This window comes from Acanthisitta chloris, unplaced genomic scaffold (assembly GCF_000695815.1).
Source record: "Acanthisitta chloris isolate BGI_N310 unplaced genomic scaffold, ASM69581v1 scaffold31718, whole genome shotgun sequence".
Classification (NCBI taxonomy): Eukaryota; Metazoa; Chordata; class Aves; order Passeriformes; family Acanthisittidae; genus Acanthisitta; species Acanthisitta chloris.
Window position 1 is genome coordinate 22,942 of NW_008686989.1, and position 24,017 is coordinate 46,958.

General features: G+C 37.6%; 1 protein-coding gene across 1 annotated transcript in view; it reads right to left on the reverse strand.

The window, feature by feature from the left end:
- Positions 1–24,017, reverse strand: part of PTPN4 (protein tyrosine phosphatase, non-receptor type 4 (megakaryocyte)) — a 63,715-nt gene that overhangs the window by 15,075 nt on the left and 24,623 nt on the right. The window contains exons 11-17 of the mRNA XM_009080417.1: positions 18,123–18,295; positions 15,356–15,424; positions 8,641–8,775; positions 7,259–7,417; positions 2,122–2,281; positions 470–553; positions 327–383 (exon numbers count right to left, since the gene is read on the reverse strand). Coding sequence (XP_009078665.1) covers positions 327–383; positions 470–553; positions 2,122–2,281; positions 7,259–7,417; positions 8,641–8,775; positions 15,356–15,424; positions 18,123–18,295 — 837 coding nt within the window. The remainder of the gene's footprint in view (positions 1–326; positions 384–469; positions 554–2,121; positions 2,282–7,258; positions 7,418–8,640; positions 8,776–15,355; positions 15,425–18,122; positions 18,296–24,017) is intronic.

Below are 24,017 nucleotides of genomic sequence, written 5' to 3' on the forward strand. Positions count from 1 at the left end.
AATGTCTATATTTAAAAGAAGTAATAAAGTAAATGCATTTTTAGGATGACACAGCTCAAGAAACAGTGCATACTGAGCATCTGCAATTTTCTGTAATCTTCAGAAATTAAACTTTCAGTAGGAAAAAAGACTTTTGGGGACTGAAAACTTGAAAAAATCTGCTACGCAGGCCCATCAGATTCTTACTGCACATCATCTGCTTTGTGCTGATAATGTTATAGCAAAAAAATAATTTCCATAGGCAGCTATGAAATAATATACCAATTTGAATACATACTTCAAGACACACAGATATAGCTACCAAGTTTGCTTTTTTGATAACTTACAGGTGTTCCTGGAGCTACCCTGGACACTATTACTGGCATCTTCTGATCATATCCACCCTTGAAAAACAAACTGAATTAGTAACATATCACAAATGGTAGAAAATAACTATCAATAAATGTAAAGGGAATAGATATGCTGTTACCTTTACATTGAAGCCAAACCTGCCATTTTCATCTGGTTTCATTCTGATCATAACAAGATTGTCATGGGGGACACCACCATTTGGCTAGTAAACAAAAATTATATTATATTAATATACATTTTGTTCATAGTTAGACTTTGAGGATATTTGAGGATATTGTATCAAATAATTGCTCCTGAACACTTGAGAAAACATCAAGTGATAGCACAAACATCTTGAGTTTTGCGTAGAAGGGAAAAGTTACACACTTAAAAGTCTTGGACATAACTAAGGTACAGGTGTTATCTGCCAAACAAGCTTCCAGTTCCACAAAATTTCAGTCATGCTGAGTTCCTTCTTCTCTACTCCCCAAAATAACAAGTCATCAGCAGACCAAATTAGATCTTCAATTAGCAGAGTGCTCTGCCTTAAGCGAGGCTGCATAAATGTGTCCCATTGGACTGCAGCAAACAACCACACTGACAATGCACAGAGAAAAAAGAACCTCGTTCTCACACAGCTGTGTTGGTTTTGCAGAACTAAAAGGAGTTGAGAAAACAACTGAAAGTTATTTTTGTCAATTTGGTAAAGATAACTGAACACAGAGCAGAAAAACTTGATGACTAAAGTCACATTATCTTTCAAAACAGAACAGTACTTTAGTATGACTCAGGTAAGCACCGGCCAAAGACAAATCTGTTAAAAATTCTGTTTCATTATCTAATTAAAATAAAAATTTTTACAACATTCCCAAAATACTCAGAAGTTTAAGTTTTGCTTTTGCCTCTTTTATTAAACCCTCAGCTCTGAAATTAAACAGGGGCTTTACGGGAATCTTAACTTTGTAATAAGGCCTGAGAGAATACTGTAGGCTTACAGTTCAGAATGCAAATAAAAAAAAACCCAAAGGCATTTCTAAACATCAGTTTTGGAGTTGACTCGTAATTTTGAATGTCTGAGGTTGACAAAACTGTTTACATGTATTTGCTACATCTCAATGTTTTCGCACCCTGCAAAATGTTTCTGGTTCCACATCAGCAGAAAACTAAGAACCACTGGAAAACTTCTGGAAGGACAAAAATCACAAAAAAGGCCAGTGAGATCTCACCTCAGTCAGGCAACAATCAACTGAGTATCTTACTCATCGCACATGTGCTCAATGCAACACAACTTTTGCTCGGACTATTATGTTTGTTTTCACAGGCCTCTTGCTAGAGTCTTTCTTGGAAATTCTGATGAGAAATGTAACCGCAGAAACAAGAAGCTTCTCCTGATAAAACCACTCTAGAAGTTGGCAGGCACTTTCAGTTTTAGGGCTTTTTGATAAAAGCTAGATTAATCACCAGTGGTAGCGTCTACAATGTCTTTGTTAAAATTGATAGCAAATGACTTCTCACAGACGAGATTACAAATTTCTGCAGTGCTGAAAAGCCAACACTCAGAATGTTTGCATATTCATCCCAACGTAGTGATTTGATGACAACTGACAAAGGATTACTCCAGCAGGTGGAAAAACCAGCAGGAGCTAGCAAAGAGGCAGAATGTGCAATGGAAATGCTGCAGGGTAATGCACAAACACAGCAACTCTGAAATGCACCAGAACAAAGCTCGTGGAAAGCAGCACTATCACTCTGATAAAAAGCAGAATGGCTCAACTGGATCCAAAAACTTACTGTGGATTTTTCGGGTGACGCAGGAACATCAAATGTTTCATTAATATGGTTATCGAGTTCTTGCTGTGAGTGTGAATGATGAATTTGGTTCCAACTGTTCTTCTTAAATTGTTTGGGTGGTAACGCAGGAGGTTGCCCATCTATAGGAGTCTCTTGAGATCTAAATACCAAAATAGAAGTACAAAGTAGAATGATGAGAAGATATTGACAGTTCTTTCAGGGTTCCAAATAAACTGAAAAATCTTGTAAGAAACTCAACAGTTTCAGAGATGAATATCTGTATGTACTTTTAGAATCTCAAAAATGTAGTGTGGTGGAATATACTGGAAGTGTCTGTTTGGACATGTTACTGCTTTTTTTCTTGACAAGCAGCTGTACACAAAACTAGTAAGTTCATCTTATACACATGACTTTTTAAAGAATGGTTTCAACATGTTTAACCCACTTAATATTTAACCCAATTTACACAGGAATGATATAAAATCCACTGTACTTAACAATTTGCACTCTTGGTCAAAAAAAAAAGCTTCTAAAATTGAAATGGCACTTAGTATATTTTCCTCAGTAATAAAATCAAAGAGTTTGCATCTTAAATTAATGCCTGCAATTGAAATCATAAACAGGCACAGGCAGCATAGTACAGTGCTACCACGCTGGTTTTTGGCTTTTGATCTTAAAAACATTAAAAAGTAGGAGTTCAAGTTGAAAACAACTCAGCTGTACCCCTTTATTTATTGGAGAAGCCTATTGGAGATGACACTGCTAAATTTTGATTTTTCAATTTAGAAGTATATGTACACATTTCAGGAGAACTTTGGTATATTCCCCTCCCTTGAACAGATTCCCCTTTGAAACATGTACAGCCTTGAGACACGTGCAAAAATGGCACTCATCACATGCATTTTTTCAGCTGACTTACAACACCATCACTGAGGTGAAACAGCATTGATTTCTATTTCTGATGTAGATCTGCAAGTTCTCTACTCTAGATTACTGAAAATGTTCTCTGTCTTTATGTATAATATGGAGAATTTCCTTTATTAGTCCTTTAGGAATAAAAGCTTAACTGTATAATTTGTATTACATAAATATATGATTCATCTTTCATTATATGAATTTATATTTAAGGATTAAGAGACCATTTTGAGAGGGCCCAAAGGGCAGGTAGCTCACAGCTCCCACTAACCTGGTTTGAATGCCAGTTTCTAAACTCCAGCAAGGACACCTACCTTCCTTCACATGAATTCCATTAAAAGGGGCTAGTAAAGAATTTAATGACTTCAGAAAACAGCCGTGTTAGCAGCAGCATATCAATAAACCACCAAGAATGAAGGTACAGGTTACAGCTAAATCCACAGCAAATGCTACACCCAAAACCAGATGCCTATACTCTTTCACTCACACCCACGGCTGCTCCTTGAAGCACTGATGCTCCTCCCTTGGCTAAGGCACCTTACCAAGCACCCAAAAGCAGGCAGATTTTTGGGGCCAGCCTGAGTAGGTCTCTGCTGGTTCAACAAGGTGAATTGCTTTACCACAGGTCAACCACCACCTGGGGAGGGAAGTACTCTCCCAGAGCCAGAGCCAGGGCACTGCCCCTTTCGCTGTCAGCAAACTGTGGCAGTAACTCCCAGCACAACCTCCCTCTAAAACACACAGGTAACCACACAGCAGCACCACTGGAGGTATCAGCTCCTCTCAGGGAACCCTTAGCGGGGTAAGACTCTCACTATGAGACATTTCGAGTTGCCCCAAGTCAGAAAACCTAAAGCACACATCAAATTCCATACCCTGTAGCTTGTTTCTGTGCAATGCAAGAGAGGCAGGTCCCAGACTTGTGTTTTCAGATAAATCTGAGCAAAATTGACTACAGTGATTTTTTTTAAAAAAGGATGAACCTCTTGCAAAAAGCACGAAAACACTTCACTTTGAAAAACCACATATTTTCCATTTCAGTTAAAAAAAAAGTCGATATTCTTAGAAAACAAAACATTGGTAACATTTTTTGTTGTTGTACAAAACCAGCATCTTTCAAAAGAGCCTAATGAAATTTTTGTCATCAATTTTTTTGCTTGATTTTGATGTTCACAAAATAGTAGTTTTTCATGAAATGTTAAAAGGAAAAAAAAAGTACTAATTATTCAGCCTGATGTCTGAAGAACCCAGTGTTCAAAACACACTAGGGAAGAATAATAATGCTTCTCAATGCTTTTCAATGCAAGTAACAGTAAAAAGAGTACATTTTATTTTTCAGGATAAGCAACTTTTCTAAACCCATTTTTGTGGAGAGAAAAATATGAGTATTGTCAACATTTGCAAAACAAATTTTCAAGGTAACTATAAACTATTTAGACAAACTTACAAAGGTCACCCAGAGCTTTTTAGCTGACTATGTATTCATTCATTCAAGTCTGGCCAGCACAGATTATTCAGCCTTTTAAGTGAAGGGCAACACAGTTATGTATTTTCCTGCAAACAATTACTCCTGAGAGTTTTAAACTGAATTTAAAAAAGGAACAGAAAACATGAGCTGAATCACAAAAGAAGTAACGCTGATAAAAGTCAAAGATGGACCTTATGTTTGACTAGCTGTCTGTACATACATGACAACAAACACAAATAAATTCCTACTGAACATACAGATTTATAGAAAAGATTGGAAAAGTTACTTTTTACCAGCAGCAATGCAAGTACTGTAATATATTAGCATAATGAATTGTGAGAACTAACAACCAAGCCTTAGGCAAAAACTTCCCTGCTTTATATTTGCCCAGTCAGCTTTGAATTTCCTTCTGAAAGCTCAGACAATGGCAGTGAAAGCAGCCTATTTTGCAGGCAAAGCAGCTCTCTGTTACTGCGTTCAGCAATTTACATAATAATAAAATAACACACAAACCCTGGCACTGACAAGCTTCGGGTATTTTTGTTGCAGATATCCGATCTGATCTTTTTCATATATTTAGCAATAGTTTCATACACACCCCCATAAATTTATTAAACTAAACACACACCACGGGCTTTGGGAATTTAAGGTTATGATTACCTCAGGGAACTACAAGCACAAATCTCTCAATTTGGTTTTGAATAGCACATGCAGATGAAGAAAAGATGTGCAGTTAAAGGTTGTATTAGCTGAGCTATAATATCCTTCTGAATAGCATGGAAACTCTAACTTCTTTTGCTGTGTTGACTCCAAACTCAAAGAGATCCCTAAACCTCTTGCCTGTCAGGTTGGTCCCTCTGACTTTCTGACATATGTAGATCTGACCAATAAATAAAAGTTTCTGAAAAAAGTCAGCGGATGTGCTACTCAAATCTTTGTACTCAGAAGGGTAAAAGTGTTCAAGAAACAGCTTTTTAGACTGCAGAACACTATTTTATATAGCTACTATGAACTTAATGTCTACTACTTTCCTTCATAAATCTCACATTTGGATCAGTGAATCACCTGAAACCTTCTAAAGACCTAAGGGGGTTCATATGCTTTTGAGTCAATGTCCTCATTCTTAAAAATACCTTATGCTAGATATCTATACTGGGAGATTAAATTCCACTTTTAAACTTCCAAGAAGGGGGAAAAAAAATAAAAATCAACCCCCCAAAAACATAGTGATGCAACAGCAATGCTTTATCTGCCTGGGCATAAGAAGTGCAAAATCATGAAGAAGAACAGCCATAGTTGCACAACTAATGTACAAAACCACTTCCTTTCTAAGACTTATATCTAAGGTGACTTACACAAGAAATCAGGTACTAAATAAATCCTAAGAACACTCAGGAAGATCTTGTACAACTTAGAATAAAGGCATATGAATAAAAGAGGACATTCAAGAATTGTGCTTACTGCACTGTATCACTCAGCCATTCAGGGTTTCTCACAACTGACTTCAGTTCAAAGCCTTGGAACACAAGGAACCTGACCCTGAGTGGCCTTTGTACAACAAAACTCTAATATGAGAGAAGGTTCACAAGTGTTCCAGTTTTGAGAGTCCTTTGACATGTGAAAAGGTTAAAAAGCCCACAGAAAAGGGAGATTACATTAACATACTAATAGGTCAGATTACTATTATATAACCCTGAGAGCTGAATAACTAGCCTAGGGTCAAATTATACATTTTATAGCCTATTATAAAAAGTACCACATATTATATTACAGAACTGAAAAAAATTTTTATTCCCTTTGCCTCCCCAAAGTTACAAAGTTGTTAAAACTGAAGGTACAGTCCAAGTAAGATTTTGAAACTGTTTAAATACTTTCCCAGAGTAATTTTTCCCCAGACACAATTTGTTTATAAACGTGTGATTTTTTACACTTCTCAAACGGTTTTGAAACCATTTACACAATTTTCCTGCTGCTCACAGAGCCGATACAAAATTATAAGGCATTACATATATAGCTATATATAGAAGCAATACATATATATGTATATATACTTTGACACAAGTTATTGAGTATTTCAAATCTTTGAACAACTCAACAGGTTTTTTTTTTAATCTCACTTCTGGACCTAATACACAATAAGAGGTTTTTCTTGCCCACCATAGCATAGCAAGCTTACAGTATGAAGAATATTCAGCACAACTGGAAAAATGAAACAAAACCCCAAACCAACCAACAAACAACAAAACCACAAACAAACAACTACAACAAAACACCACCCAACCCAGGCTGCTAGTGTCATCTTAAAAAAATAAACTGGGTAACAATATAGAAAACACAAGCAACCTTGGAATGCTGATGTGCTACAAAGGTGTTTTAGCTAAACAGTTTGTAAAGCTCACTTATGCTTCTGTGCCTCGACAAAAAGCAAAATTTCCAAGCTCATGGGAATTAAAACTTATATCACAAAACAAGACTTCAATTCTCTCAAAAGCAACTTTGGTCACATTACAGCAAACCCACAGCTTGGGTGTGTGGGGATGGGATCTTAATCCTGAACCTGGAACATGCCAGATACAGGTCTTCAGCTCTGTATCATTTAATTTTCACCATAGAACCTATACTAACAGCTACCTTTTCATGAGGCTGCCAGCCCCTCCCTGACCCCAGCACCTAACTGCAGTCGTACAAGCCAAGATTTCTGACTCCTGTTCAAGCCCTGCAGGCTCCCACTCAGTAACGCCCAGCAGAACTTACGGTGATGATTCCAGTATGATGCTGTTAGCCTGGGTGGAAGATGGAGATCTGTGATTTACAAATACTTCACTTGGGGACGTGTGAACCACGTGGTCCACTAAATGTCCAACAGAGGAGGGTCGTAACCGAGCTCCTTCTTGAGTGAAGGCAGAGTTGCGACTGAGAGAGAAAGTAGAGCAATGGGAAAAGAATTATTACTCTTAATCTACATGTCTTACACCATTCACTGCCAAGGAATGCTAAAATAATTATTCCCTTTCAGTGCAAGAACATATACACATTTTTATTAAATTACTAATGTTTCAAAAATCACTGGAACAATTATGTTCTCAGATCAACATGTTATATTTCATCATTTTCTTTTTGAAAGTGCTCAAAAATTATTTTCACAAACACTGAATGTCTATTTGGGGCTTTTTGAGTTTTTTTTAATAAAGCAGCCACAAAGCATTATGGTCCAGTAACTGACTACTGGACTGACAGTCCATTCAATAGGAAGAAAAATGCATTCCCAAGAAGACAAATCCTGGCTCTGTTCATGGCAGAACTTAGCCTGAATTCATTAAGATGAACATTTTATCCCCTGCATCTTCTCCTAGAAGAACCATAAGCTTTGCACTGGGAGTCTTATCATTTCTGTGACCTAAGATTTTCCCATATAAAAACCAGCACAGTGACACAGACATCTTAAAATTCTTTCAAACATGCATGATTACATCATGTTATGCTTTAAGCATCATTATTACACATTTTTCAGTTAATTTTTAAATGCTACAGATATTTACAATAATAATCTTGCGAATAATATGCTGCAATGCCAAGGAATCTTAAAATCTCCTGGTTTATGAAAATACAAAATTAGGTAATACTGATTACTAAACCAGATTCCACACACTGAGACAACTCGTCACCTTCCAAAAGAAATCAGGGATGTTTTTTCACTAAGTATAAACACAAATCAGAAAGCTCTATCGAGTGACAAGAATGAAAAGTTGAAAGGAAATGAGAAGAATAAACCTGCAAGGACTTCTGATTAAGTAATAGCCCCCAATGTTTTAGGAAGTGGTATTAACCAAAAATCAATTATTTTTCAAATACCACACAGATATTATTATCAGAGTCTTTTTTAGCCAAAATGTTGATTTCATTTTAACTATGTTTTAGGGTGGTATGATACATCTTACACTTTTTATAGCTTCAGTGAGAAGCACCTAAAATTCACCCCCAAATACCTTCTCTCATCTGAAGCTAAATATTCCAGAGAATCGCTTGGCACAGAAATTTTGAAGTTATTTATCTCCATAACACATTAACCCTTTTCTTACAGAAGTAGGTCAACTCACATTAGAGGTAGACAGGAGAAAAGATTTGATGCTACTTACTGATTTGGGGTTCCAGGTGGAGACCGTGACGGGAGACTCTGTGTTTCCAACCTATCATCAGACAGTGAGTTCCTACTCACTACTTCCCAGTCCATCCCACTCATTAACTTCCGTGCCAAGGGTTTGCTGGGGGATCTAGCAGAAGAAAGTAAAATGACTAACCAAAAATTACATGATGCAACAACAAAACTACATCAAATTCACCACAACTGATGTTCTATCATAGGACACCAAATGATATGTAAGAAAGGAAATGTGATAATGTAAAGCTGTAGTTACATGGGCAGTTCTGTATTTTCTCCATCTTTTGTACTTCATGTTCTGTACTTTGAAAAGAATGCCAATAAAATGGTCATAAACTGTGATGGGGTTAGGCAAGATGGGATATGAACTCACTGAACTTCACTGTACTTCTAATGCCTCCAAGACAGTCTGACTCAAACAGAACGATCACTGAGAGGTCACTGAAAACAAAACTGAACCAAAAAATCCCCTCTAAGTAGCAACTATCCAACCATCTCCAGAAAAATAAGGCACTGAAAACATCAGCCCAAAAAACTCCCAAAGACTTTGAAGAACTGAAAGTGGAGTAATCATCAACATGGCAACGGAGCTACTGAGTTTTGTTTGCGCATCAGGGATTTCCACCAAGATATGATTTCTTCCAGAACATTCTTTGTCATTTGTAAAGCAGATGCAATACTACTATTTAAACTTCTTTGTGGGTAACTGAACTTCATTTGGTTTTGTGCCAGAAATGTCCTTCAGGTTAAAGGATGCTATCACCAGTGTTTTTATACAAAAGGAATGGTATTTTGCCCTTTCTTGATATTAAGGAAACTTTTCCTTCCCATTCTCCAGTCATCCCAGGATGCCAATAATCTCCTGCTGTTTCTTTCACCTATTTCTTAAGCAGAAATGGAACCACACCTGCAATCTCTCATGAATTACTATATTTCCCTTTTACACTGGAAATCATCAAATCATCCAAGAATTGTGGTTGCTTTTTTCTTATCATCGCACTGGCTGGTTCACAGTCATCCTGTGACTAATCGTACCCAGACTTCTGCTGTGTTTTCAACTGAAAATTATTCAGCTAACAACAAAAATACTTCTAAACAATCCTTACATATCCTGTGTATTTTGTGCTACCAGGTTTTTACTTTACTTCTACTAGTCTGATGGTGCTATATAGCTCAACTTTCTTCTCTATCATTACCCAACTCCCTCTTGCTCCAGCGATACTTCACTCCTCTGTGCCCTGGTCATTTGATTTCCATTTGCCTTTATATTCTATCACACATCTCCAGCTTTGCACAATGAGGTGTCAACACATCATTGTATCAGCAGTACAGCTCCGCACACCCGTATTAAAAAATAACTTCTGCCTTCACTGTCCTTGGGACACGTGGTATCTGTTCTTTATCTTCATCATCATCATCACCTTACTGCTTTACTGAAAGTGCAACTCCAGAAAGAAGGAACTTGGAGAAATTAAGGAACTACCTCCACACAAATTACATCTTCTGAAAATGAGAAACTTGGTTACAAATGCATTTTTGCTTCTCATGGAACTTAAAACACCTTAAAACACCACCTTGAACAGACTGTCCTCAGCTTCATCAAAAAACTCTACAGCAGTATCCAACCAAACATTATATTGGATAATCTTCACATGCAGATATGCATAAGATGCCAACACCATTTGACACTAAAGGAGTGGTAGGCTGTGTGTGGGGGGGTTTATTTTTGTTTTTACCTCACCATGCAGTTCTACATATCTATTGCCTAGTGCTCTGCTGCTCTAAAGACTTCCTGAAGAACAGCTGACAAGTTTCAGACAGTGAAGTGAGATGGACCATTCTAAATTCTATTGTTTCAGGTGTTATTCAACTGGGAAAAAAATCTAATAGTATATTGATACTTGAAAACAGAGAAAATATAAATTATTTAATTCCTGAGGAGAAACACATCCAGTTTCTTATCATGCTTCACTGTATTTTCAGAGCATTAATTTGATTCAAAAAGCAATTAGTTAATCATGTCAATTAAACCAACACTCCAATTTCTTTAATTTGTTTCAAATGTGAGCAACTCAAAGCACTTATAGGTATCTTTCTTCACAAACATGCAAATGTGAGCAGTTCTGAACAGGTGAAATTACAAGAAACAGCAGAACTGAAATGCATGTCTAAATCCATCCCTTCACTACTCTCTCATTAATCAGAGCTGTGACCAGCCAGACCCTGCTGACACCAACCCTGCAGCCAGCAGAGGAGCACCACAAGCCTGCTCTCCCAAGAGTCAGATTCTACTGCCCAAAGATGGGCTGAGGGAAAAATACAGAGGAACATACTATACCAATGCTAAATAAGGTAAATACAGGACTACAGATACAGGATTTTCTGAGAGACATGAAAAGGCAACTATTGAACCTTATTTACATTCAGTGAAAAAGCAACAAGAGCAATGTAAGAAAACTGGTGGGGGCTTTTCTTTTTTTAACACACACCAACAGCAAAAGCTCATCATCCTTGCCTGTAGCAAACTAAATAAACTACAAAGAGAGATGCAGAAGCATATAGGAGGAGGAAAAAAAAACCCAAGCGTTCCCAAAAATTACATTTCTGACTACTTCAAACAACCTCACTGCAGTGTACCTTAAGTCATAGTTTGCAACTAGGTTTCTGCAAACTTCCTCAATCTATACAACAAACGAACACAACTCTACAACGAGCAAAGCATCACCTTTCTCTCTATAAAACATCCAATGTCAATAAAACTCACCTTTTACTGTGGACAGGATCTGACCTTTCAGGAATAATACCTTGCTACCATGATAAACAGCTACAGTGTTTATCAGCAAAGGTTTGTTTCAATTATTTTATTAGCAGCTCTAACCTCAGAGGCCCAACCCACCCATGTATGTTGCCTCAGTTTCCTGTCTTTGCAGAAATTTCAAAGAAAACATTACCACACTGCAGCACCAAACTGCTCAGTGCTGTGGCTTTTTGATTTTGGTTACCCTGCCAACACTTCTAAACCTAACAATAAGTTATTTTTTTATTAACATTCAAGATACATGGTGAAATATTCCTGCACATTTCTTCTGCATCACTATTTTCTGAGAATATTGAAATAATTTTCTCATGCCAGTGTGCAGCTGAGGAGATGGGAAGGGGGGAAGTAAGCTTTGATAAATTCTGAAGTTCTGAATTCTCCCTTTGTCTGCTCAGTCTGGATGCTTCTATTGCACCCAGCACAGAGCACTGATAGTTAACAGAGTAAGTCATGTTCAGACGTAATTTTGGGTGTATCTGTAGAGACATTTGAGTAGGGACAGAGACTGAAAGCTTTACCTGCCCCCAAAATCAAAACCAATCTTATAAGCTGCAGTGCTGCAGCAAATACAAAACCCCAACCTCAAACTGAGTAGCAGGGATGAAATTACATAATGCAACTAAAAAGACCCATGACATTAGCACAGCTACAGTAGACAAAAGCTTTTGAAGACAGAATTTGGCATCCCACAGCTGAAGTGCTAAATTCTTGCAGGAGCTGGAAAAGCACAAGGGTGGTGTTCAGGAGTACAGGTGGGAATCTTTTAAATAATTGGTGTCCCAAAAAGAAACATAACCTGGAACCACAGCTTTGCTTTGTATTTTGACAGGGAGTACAGGGAATGCATTTTTCAGCAAAACTGGCAACTACTGCTACAGACCAAGAGACTAAAAACTATATACAAATCTGCAAAGTACATCACAAATGACAGGCACAACTGAAAGCACCTGAGAAATTATTTCATTAACCTGAGGAAGTGCATAGTTGAAGCAAGACTGAATTTTTGGGAAGAGTGATTGCAATTTAATGATAGTAGAAGTCTGCAAATACAAATGCCCTCAGTGTCACACAGTGCAGGTGAACTGCCCTCTCTCAGCCCCAGGGCACAGCACCAGAACTGAACATGAGTGTTCTGCAAGAACTCGAAGAGGGAGCAGTGCCCTCTAAGACATTTCTCAAGTCATGACTTGATTTGAATGTTCTTTGCTTTCATTATCTATTTCTACTAAGTTCCTAGGAATTCTTACAAGGTTTTGTGGGTTGTGAATATCCTGCAACAAATGAGGCCGGGGAACAGCAATAATGATAAAAAAACCAAAACAAAGCCCCAAAAATCTAAATAACTGCAACAATAGGCTTCTAAATGCTGAAGTTCCTGTTGCACAAAGATTAAGAAAACAGCATCTACATAATGTATCAAATGTATTACAGAATATATCCTTCACAGTAATAATTCCATTTTAAAAAAACAATTTAAAGATGATTATGATATGGGAAAAAATCCTTCAGCTAATTTTAAGTAAAAAATCCTGAGGGGACACAGCTAACCCTGCTGACTGTAAGTTATAATTGCTTGTTTTATCCAAATGGCTGTTAAGAAATTTTATTTCCATGTCTTCTGCTTTCTATCTACATTCTGCTCAGCATGCAAAGGTTAGGCTAACTCATCATTACTTGTGGAAATCACCATTTCCAAACTTAGAACAAACTGATCAGTCAAGTAACATCTCAGTGTAACTCATCGTTATTTTCTTACAATGAAATGAATGAAAATTTGCTTAGACAGTATTAGCTCAAATAAGGCAGTTTCTAATTAGATACTGTTAAGAATACAAAGTGTAAATTTGGATAGCTCTATGAAAAAATAAATCTGAAAACATATTTCTTAACTGATCTTGAAAAAATCTCCTGATGTAATAATACTAAAAGCAACAGCAATTATTTAAATTGTTTTATATGGCCCACTTAATTCTCAGGAAAGCCCGGACTGTACTCAGTTTCATAGTTCAAGGCAATCAAAACCTATCAGGACTTTGAAAGCAACCAAAACAAGCCCAGAGCTTGAGAGCTTAAAAAGCTGTTCAACAGCACCATGACTTCATCAGAGAAACACACCACGGAAGAGAAAGGTTCCAGGAACAACACTCACACTATACCTGGAACACCTTAAAAAGCAAAATTTATCCTCTGTATGAATATAAAAGGGCCAAGTATCTACTCAGTATTTCACCTTGAAATGTTCACGTTTAGAAGACAAAGATGTTCTTAGATTAAGCTTCTTGAACCATAGTGTTCTAAAAATGTCTTCCTTCTCAAGCTTTTTCACACTCGAAATTACTAAAGGTCTTTAAAACTGAAAACAGATTAATTGCACACTGTGATGGGGAGGACAGAGGAAGAAGCAGCTGATTTATTAAAAGCCTTTTGAGGTGTATTTGTTACAATACAGTATTAATTACAGTTCACTGATGTACATGCACATGCCTCAGACATTTTCAGTCACCGACATTTCTAAACAACTCGATGTGTAGAGAAATTCCTTAATCAAAAAGCAACAGGGGAAAACAAAATCACTGAGGAAAGAAGAGCCAAAGTATTTTATTAACTATAAAACGCCAAGAAGACTTAGGAAAACATCAGAGCAGTTCCAGCCATGGCTTTTGATTTTATCCAAATATTACAAAATCCAAGTGACCCCAACAGTACTTGTTCACTTTTGCTGCAAAGGGAAGAGTGCCATCTACTGCATAAGAGTCTCTGAAATTACAAATACACTCTTCAAAAATCAAGTGTAGACTCTCCTCTGCCCTACTGACTTGTGAGGAATTGCAAAGATCTGAGTGCAACAAGAAAAACAGTTTGCAACAGATTCATAACTATCATTTAGAGAAATAAAAATCAGCTGTCACAGTCTTGACACTCTTGAGTACTAAAAAATCTTGCCCCAAGTAAAAATCTAACCAGATTCCTAAAGTAAATTAGAGTAAAAAATAATTTTACACAGAAAAAACTAGTTTTGTAAATTCTACCTGCTCAACAAGCATGCCACAGCACTTCTGCCCCTCAATCCTTCCAACATGGAGCTGTGTATCCATGTGTGGCCCAGCTAAAAACCCAAATTATACCATAGTGCACAAGGGAAAAGAAGGGGCAAGGGGGGATGGAGAGGAGGAGACAGGACAGGAAATCAAGGCAGAATTCAGCACCGCTCTGCAAAGCAGTGTCTGCAGGCACTGGGAAAGGGTGCTGGGCTTATTACCTCAGGTCTGTGAGCATCCTTAAGGGGCAACTGTGCAAAAAGGCATCCCTGCTCTCAGTAAGACTGTGGCAGAGACACAGAGCATGCTCCCTCCCCAAAAGGATTCTACTGATGATCAGAGCAGACTGTAGGTGGATGCAGCAACAGTTTTACTTTTGTATCATACTTCTGAAGGAAGAACTAAACCTATGTCTTAACTTTTTGTTTTATTGTTATCACTAAACTCCTCAGAAGTCTGAAACACAATTAAGTAATAGATTCTTGATTAGCCAACTACTCTAAGACCAAACACCTTCAGCAGCAGCTCAATCCAGGTCAACCTTTCTGGAGTAGGATACCTCACTGGGACTAAAGTGATAAAGCTCTTCTCACCAGGACACTCACTGTACCTTATTCTAAAGGAAATACAGATGTACAGTTATAGATTGTTATTAGGGATAAAACATACACATTAACTCAGTATTTTAATGGAATATTTTAATTTACAATGTTTGTTTACAATGAAGACAGCACAAAGAGAGCTAATACATCTAACAACAAGCTGCATAGACTGAAGGCTATTCCAAATTTTGAGAATCTATAAAGGAGAAAATATGAAGAATGTAACTTGCTTACCTTGCAAATACCCTGTCTTTGTTTGCTCTTTCTTTACCATACTGCACAGATTGGACCTCTGTTCTCCCACTGGAAAACAAAACAAAACCAAACCACTAAATCCAACAAGATTAAATAATAACTTCCTGTTTACAAATGAACAATCTCAACAATAAAACCTGAAGTTCTGTTTTCAGTCATGCTCAAGCTATCACAGTAGCTTCAGTATAGTGTAACCTTAGAAAGCATTTGGTAGAGGTACAGGTCCTTCCTTCCAACTAATTTTAGATGTAACTAAGATTTCCCTTCCTTTTTCTTCTTACCCAAAGGAGTAAGAAATTTCTCCTTGGATCTTTGGATAACACTTAATATTTCCTGTTATAGCCACTATCAAAGACTTACAGCACCTCCTCCATACTAAACTATTCCCTGAATTGCTAATAACTTAGTTGCTACCTAGTTCAGCAAAATATCACAAAGAAATTAGATGATAAGTACACAGGAATTGTGATCTTCTATGCAACTTGTCAAAACCAAGATTAGATCTTGGAACTTGCTGACTTTTCATATAAGACCAGATGTCTTGTGTCAAATCAAAGATTCTTTATAATATTTCATAATTTCTCTTTTACAAACAAGAAATACGATTTTTTGAGTGTCTATCAGCAGTTAAGAATTGGTGACAAGACACCAACAACACTCCTCTTGTAGCCACTTTCCCATTAATAACTTCAGACCAAGGCACAGAGTCCTTTACAGGGATATTTACACTATGAAATCAATGGTTTTGCATTCATATTACAGAACTCCTGGATATGTGAAGAGCTGATAAACTGGCCAACTGGAACGACAGAAAAATCAGTCAAGAAAAATGCAAAGATGTGCACCTGAGGAGGAGTAACTCCATGCACAGGCTGAGTGACAACTGGCTGGAAAGCAGGTTTACCCAGCATGGGTGAGACCACATCTTGAGTGCTGTGCTTCCCTCCTGGAAGCTTTTATTAAAAAACCCCAAACAAACAAATAAACCAAAAAATCAAACAAAACACCCCAAACTTGCTTTAACATTTGCTGCATATAAATATTTTAGACTAATGGAAATAGTTTATGTAACACATTTATTAGTTCAACAATTTCATGTTCCTGATCTTTTTCAGAAGTGGAGATAATTCTATCTAGACCTGTCAGTTTAGTATTTTATTAGCTTGTTTTAATCACAGAAATGTTGGCTTGAAGTCTCTGACCAATCTCCTGCCGAGGCTTTGTCTAGCCAAGTTTTGAAAGCCTCTAAAAACAGAGATCCCACGACCTCTTTGGGTAACTTGTTCCAGCAACGCACTGTCCTCCTAGAAAAACCAAATGCTTTTCCTCATGTCCAGCTAGGAAATTCAGGGTGACATCTGTGGCTCTTGCCCCTTGTTTATCACCTGCATTACCACCACGTTTGGCTCCAACATTTCTGACAGTGCCCTTGAAGTAGCTTTGGGTTTACTACTAACTTCCCCTTTGGCTTCCTCTTCACCAGACTAAACAAGCCCAGTGCCCTTAGCCTCTCTTTGTGTGCCATGTTACTACTGCTATGCTGCCTCTCAAACTACTCACAGAAATTCCAGCCTTTTGGCTGCTTCATAACTTTTATGACCTTCTCCATTTTTATGTAGTTTCCCTTCTCATCTTAAGATAACCTAAGTTGAATGTCATCATCAGAGAGCTATTCTGTAATAGTAACCACAGCAATTGAAACTCAAAAATCTTTACAGAAATGGAAAGGCTCCCCCAGATTCACCACAGCCACACTGAACCAAGTCCCAAACACTGTTCAGGATCATAGAATGCTGTTTCTCAAGTGAGTACTGTGAATGCTGGTTAAAAAACAGATGCTATAAACAGTTAGCCACTGAATTACTTTCCTCTTTATACATTTATGCAATTCACAAGTGTGACAGAAATAGCCTGTTATTGTTTCCTAGCTTTTAATCATCTCCCTTTGTACGTCACAGACACTGCTGCCATTCTAGATGGATGATTAGTAGTAGCTCTGTTATTCTCTATTTCAGGCATGATTTAAACCATCAGCATTCTGCATTACTTGCAGAGACAGTTAACTCAGTCACTGAACAGAGATTTTTATTTTTTTTAAATAAAAACCATCAAACAGCAAAACCCATCACCACCCACTCCAGCATTATGAAGATCACTTTGTGCATCTCCAAGTTTTTTGCCTATTATGTTACGCTCATCCTTAAAAGTTACGCATTTAATTTCATCCCTATTTTCTAAAATTCTGGTTTTGGTGCAGAATACGTATCTCTTTTGTCTTTACCTACTTCCTGTTTGTATACATCTATGTTAAGTGGGCTTTACTTGTACATGCTTCTTTTCACTGATTTCTGTTTGATCTTTATTTAGATCTGTTTTGTTGCTGTTGCAAAATATCTGAGACTCAACAGTTTTCAAAAACACCAGGTCAAAGACTTTGAAGTTTCGGGACAACATTTTTAAGATAAACATAACCCAGCAGGTAAGCAGGCAAAGAAATGCAGCCTGGGAGACAACTTTAGAGAACTGATGCAATAACAACCACTAATAATACAACAGTTACATTTTCAAGCAATCTTAGAAAATGCCTGACATTTAAGACTTGGGCCAACAGGGGAAGGGAACAGTGATTCAAAAGTTACTTGAATTATGGCACTTCTTAATACAGATTCTAAGTAACTCCTAAAGTTTATTGATGAGCTGCCTATTCTCTTACATTCCTTCCCATATATTTCAAATCAGCACTTACCAGTACCGGAACTTGGAACCCAAAGTGAAATAATGTGCAAAAAAGTTCTTCTGAGGGGGCAGTGGTCTGTCCAAGCGGAAGAAGGTGTGATGTTCAACACAAGCTTTCCACAAATTCTTACATGCTCGGTAATTCACCATATTGAATCCCAGTAATGTTTCTCTAGATTCATGCTAAAAAATGAGAAAAATGTATTTCAGATAAAAATTATTCCATGTTACTTTTGAAACTAAGACAAACATCGTTGGCTTTGGGATTTTTTTTAAAATCATGCTGTTTGAAGTAGTTCTCTAATTTTACATTATGTATTACAAATCCCTTTAAAATTCCTTTACATTTTCTTTAAAGGATTTTTTTGTTCCCTTGGGTTTTTCTTTTAAGAATCTGCTCAAAGGTTAACAGTCTGTTTAGTGATATTAAAACAAGTCTTGATGGGAAGAAATTGTCCCAAAAGGCAGGAACCAAACTACATTTAAAAAATTCTGTGATTTGAGAGCTCAAAGACAAATTGCCTCTCTGTTTCAAAGTCACTACAGTTAAGATGAGCAATTGTCATTCACATGTGGCAGTTAACAGATTGGGAACAGGTATTGATCTGGAGAGCAGCTGATGTGCCTACTTCTAAATTATTCTTTAGGTACCTGGTGAACACAAGAAGCAAAATGGCAAAACAACCTAAGCTGTTCTTCCTCTTGAGAAAGCCTGATCACAACCTTTGTAGGTCAGGAAACATCATCATCACTCTTCTTTCTCTTCACAGTAGTAAATCCTCCCCAACATTTAGCACACCTTAACTGATTACACTTAGCAGTAAACTCCTGTTCCAAGTTAAGCTTTTGTTGGCCAGTTCATCTTCATATCTGCTGACTTACCATGGCACAGACCTGCAACTCTTCCCCTAGTGTTGTACTTGGGAAGTCACTGTGACCAGTGGCTAAGAATGACACTATTTTCAGCCACATCATGAATTCAGGGTAAAATAAAATGGATTTAAATAGTAAATAGAAAATTCCGAGTACCCACAGATGAAATTTCTTCTTGAAATTATATTCAAGAAGCTAAAAAATGGCATTTTACTTCAATTTACAAAAATTACTTAAATCTGTTCTTAATTTCCAAGTATTGCCAAATGTTTCCTGTATTTTCTAGACATGTTAACAGAAGTATTTAGAAGTCAGAAACAAGGTAATAGAAATTAAGTCCATTACCTGTTCAGTCACAAAAGGCTGTATCAACAGTGCAAAAGCACAACAGAATAAACAAGATGAGATTACTAACTCTGCAAGAGAGCAACTATGTAAAATTATGAACTGCCTCATCTGGACTCAGAAAAGGACAAGCCAGCTAAGATTTTTAGGTTGCAACAAAAAGTTCTCATGATGTAGCAAATTCTGATTTCTGTCAGCCTTTTACACAGCTGGAAAAGAGAACTGGACACATTATATGAGCTGACTATCATGCATTTTCATGTCATTCAAAACATTATAGTTATGGGATGGGGAAAAATATATCCTGTTGCTTTCCCTAGTTTGTATTCCAGCGCAGAAGCTGATCTGAATCCCGTGCCACCATCTGATCAGTAGATCAGACATGAAGGAGGAGCTGGTATCACAGGATGAGAAGGAGCTGCAGCTCCATCAGCTTAATTGTAATGCGAAACAGCACTTTCACAGGAACTTGGTGTGTTAGTGCTTTAAAGGTACTTTAACAATAGTTCTATTCATAGCTTTTAAGGCTTTCATTGCAGTGCAGGGAGAACTGATTCTCAAAACCCTACCCTTCATCTCAATTACAGCTAGGAATAACTCTTTAAGGTAAAGAGTAATATAGGATATTGGTTCCTAAGTGCACCCATCCTTTCCCTATTCACCCTTTCAGGGTCTGTAATATCCAAGTGTATGTTGGGCCCTTGAAATTCATCTCTGCTGATGATTCTGGGGTTCAAGATCTGGTTCTACTGCTGTCTGGTAGCTGGATTTAGAATTAGATTGCCACTACTTTCCCTGAGAATAGTAGGCTTGAATCAACGTGGGCTCAGCACTGGACCCCAAGTCAACATTTAAAATGTTCTTGGTACTTCAGCCAAAAGCAGATGAAGTAACAGGACAGTTATATTGCATCCTATGGAATGCTTTTATAGCACAAGGCTCCAGGAAGATGCAGAATGCTCTATGGCATGGCAATGACACACAGGCATTTCAGGGGTTTAGGTCTGTTGAGACAGTGTTAGAAGACTATCTCAGGGAGTCACAGCTGGATTCTGCTCCAAAATTATTCTCTTACTAATTGTGTCATGATTCCTGTTAGAGAGAGGAAAACAGTCTGCTTGCTACAGAGGGGAAAAGAGTGAAGCAGGTGGAATGCAATACTGGTAATGAAGCTCAGAGCCCAAGCACAAAACTACAAGTAAGACAAAGAGGGATAGGGTGAAGACAAGACCAAGACATCTTTGTGGTTCCTTTCATTAAAAATACAAAAAAACACCACCTCAAACAAAAAAAGCAGACTGGATATTGCTGCCCCTCTCACACAGAAGAGCTCAGTGCTTGAACACACACCTTAGGTGGGTCCATTTATTCAACCCCGCCTTTGACTTGAAACAGTAACTCTAGAACAGATCTCTCACTGCTCAGGAAATTGGGTTGAAAAACTTACTCTCTAGTGAATCTTTTTCATTTTGGCTGAACAAGGAAAAAATCTAAGAGAAAGCACAGATTCCCTACCCCACCTCAGAGACAAGAAGACTTGTGCTTTGTAAGTGACAGATGCTACACACACTCAATATATTCCACAAATAGCTGGCAAAAGTCCTGTGAAATCTTAAATGCAATACAGATTCTGCCAGCAGTATTTGCTCTTCACACAAAACTCAACAGCAGAAACCTCGACAGGATTAGGCAGCAATCAACTAGGCATCTAATGAATGTCAGTGATACTTAAGATCAAGTATGGGAACATGGGCAGATAAGCCCTTGTATCACCTTGTGATTCTAGACCAAGTTCTTTCTAAAAGTCAGTCAAAAAAAAAAAGTCAGAAAAAAAATCAAAGCACCAATTTCAGATACATAGCCTATAATTAAACCCAATATAATCAACTACTTTGGCCACTCACTGAAACCAGGTCTCAGTCATGGACAAAACCTATGATATGGTTTTGTTCCAGACTCAAGTAATTTTTCAGTGGACATCTGGTCTCTAAAAGAGCAAAAGAAATGCTGAACAGCTTATTTGGCTGTCAAAGAATGAAGACCACTAAAACATGCTGGACAGCATTAAGAGTTTGATGCTGACTATTGATATTACAACAGCCAAGGGTGCAACAAACTAAAAGCTTAGGGAACCATCTAGAAAAATGAAGCTACTGAATTATTCTTGAACAGCTTCAAAGCTTGTAAGGGAAGCAGCATACATAACAAGCAGAACAAACCAAGATAAGGTAGAAAAACCTGCCCTTGATCTCATAGCTCAGGGGGCTTCTAATGCTGGGTGAAGCAGTCCTACATACTACAGTTTTTTACCCCCACAAAATCATAAAGAAAAAATGGAAGGAAAATCTACTCCAGTGGATGTATGCTCCAGCTGTATGGCTGTCAGAACACCTGACCAGCCTGCATTTAAGACTGCATTATACTCCCACTGGAAAACGACTTTGACGTTAAACTGCTCCATCTCACTTCCTTTCAGTGATTTATTTAAACCAGATATAATCTAATAAAAGTAGGCAAATAATTCTTTACTTATGTTGATGCCTTCAAGCAATGCCAAATCAGGGAATAAATGTAATAGGTGATTAAAAGATAAGCCACTTGTACTTTTGAGGACAGTTGCAATTAAAAGCTCTCAACACTCATTAGCAGTATTTGAAAAATTTTTGTTTAAGACTACTTAAAAGCATATGCAGACCAGTTTGGAAAAAATAAAACCAGTGGAAAATTTCTTTCTTAAGGCCACTAACTTAATATTCTATAGCATCTCAGCTTTGCATCCAAATAACTGCAGTTACTCAGCTGTACAATTTGCTATATATTTACACACAAATCTGAAACACACCATCAGCAGACCATGAATGTACTTCCACTGCCGTATCACAAATCAGTGATTTAAAATATGTACTCAAAGCACTAGACCAGAGATATTTTACATACCAAATGTGCAATCACTGAGTCACTTCACCTAGTTTCTGCTGCCTGAAGAGAGTCATTTAGGCTCCCTTTATTGTTAATGGGAGTGAAAGCAAAAGCAAGCACAAACCACCAGAGAGCAACTTAATCCAGCCTAAAACACACTCCCAATTCATGCAAGATGTTTCACCCTTTGCACCTTTGTGTCTGATTACTATAGAGGGAGCCCAATGATTAGCTTTGTTGAGCTAATTATCATGAAACAGAACACATATTCTTTCAACCTAACTGAAGCTGAATATAGGTGTGATGAATCTAATCCTTCGAGTCTACTCAGGGAAAGTAACTCTGGAAATAGCAATTTTAATATTAGCTGTGATTAAAAAATTAGTTTAAGTATGCCTTCTTTGGAAGCAAGATTTGAGCTTTGATTTGAAGATATTCATGACTTAGAATGAATGAAAATTAAGTTTTGCCATCATCATCTGATACATAAGGGTTTAAAGAAAAACAGTATAAGACTTTTTAATTTGTTGGCTTGTATAAGATGTCTCAGAAGAGAAATTACATTAATTATATATACCACATTCTGGAGCAAGTAACAATATGCAGAGTATTAAAAAGCAACAGAAAAAAAAACCAAGATGAGAAAGTTATATTTATATTACCTTCTATTATAAGCAGATTTTTTTCTGCAGAAAATGGAGAAAAGACTCAAGTACAGTACCCAATCCAATTTTATATCTAGGTATCTCAATCTTCAAGGTCCTCACTTCTGCTACCACAGCCTTTTCCTCAAGTTCTGATTTAGAAAACAACCACAGTTCATAATTTCTGAATTCCAAATAAACTCCCAAATTCTCATCACAGGTCCAAATTCAACACTCCTGCAATGGTAATGGAAGCTACATACACTGCTATCAGGACAAAATTTGACCTCTGGGCTGTCAGAGATCAGTTTTCCCTTGAGAACTAGCTTGTAGCTCCTGAGGGGTATTAAAAAAATGCTGTGTCACCACAATGCAACATTCCCCTCCTCCCTTTATTTGTATCATTACCATTTTTCTGCTCACGTTGCAAGATGTCTGCTCATATTGCCAGCTACTCCCATTTATTTCATGCAATACCCAAAGTTCATTGCTTTCTACAAATAATTACTCCAACATCTTTTAACTCCTGTTATCTGCTTCTGAACTGACAGCTACTCACACTGCCCCATGCACACAAGTTAAACTCCTCCTGACACCTAATCCACAACAAAGTGTCTCCATGTGGTAAGGTAGTTCCACCTGTGAGAACTGCAAACTCCTGGGCCTTATTTTAAAGGATCTGTGTTTAAGATACACAGTGTGATTCCTGTTTTCAGCACTATTACTAGTCACCAGACATTGCCCTGGATCTGAGTTAACAGGTGTTTCCTCTGTGTGTTTTTCTTGTTTAACCATGTTGTCTCTAAACCTGGGACAGCCCTATAGTACTCAAGATGCATTTTTGCCTAGAATCATCTTTTATCTAGTCACTAATTCTGCATTTCAGGTCTTCAAATCATACAGTGTTAAGGGTTGGTAAGGATCTTACAGATCCCAACCCCCTGCCCTGGGCAGGGACACCTCCCACCAGAGCAGGTTGCTCAAGGCTCCATCCAGCCTGGCTCTGAACACTGCCAGGGCTGGGGCAGCCACAGCCTCCCTGGGCAACCTGTGCCAGTGTCTCATCACCCTTACAGGAAAAGGTTTCAGCTGTAAGAATTGCATGAAACCTTTTAACTAATCTG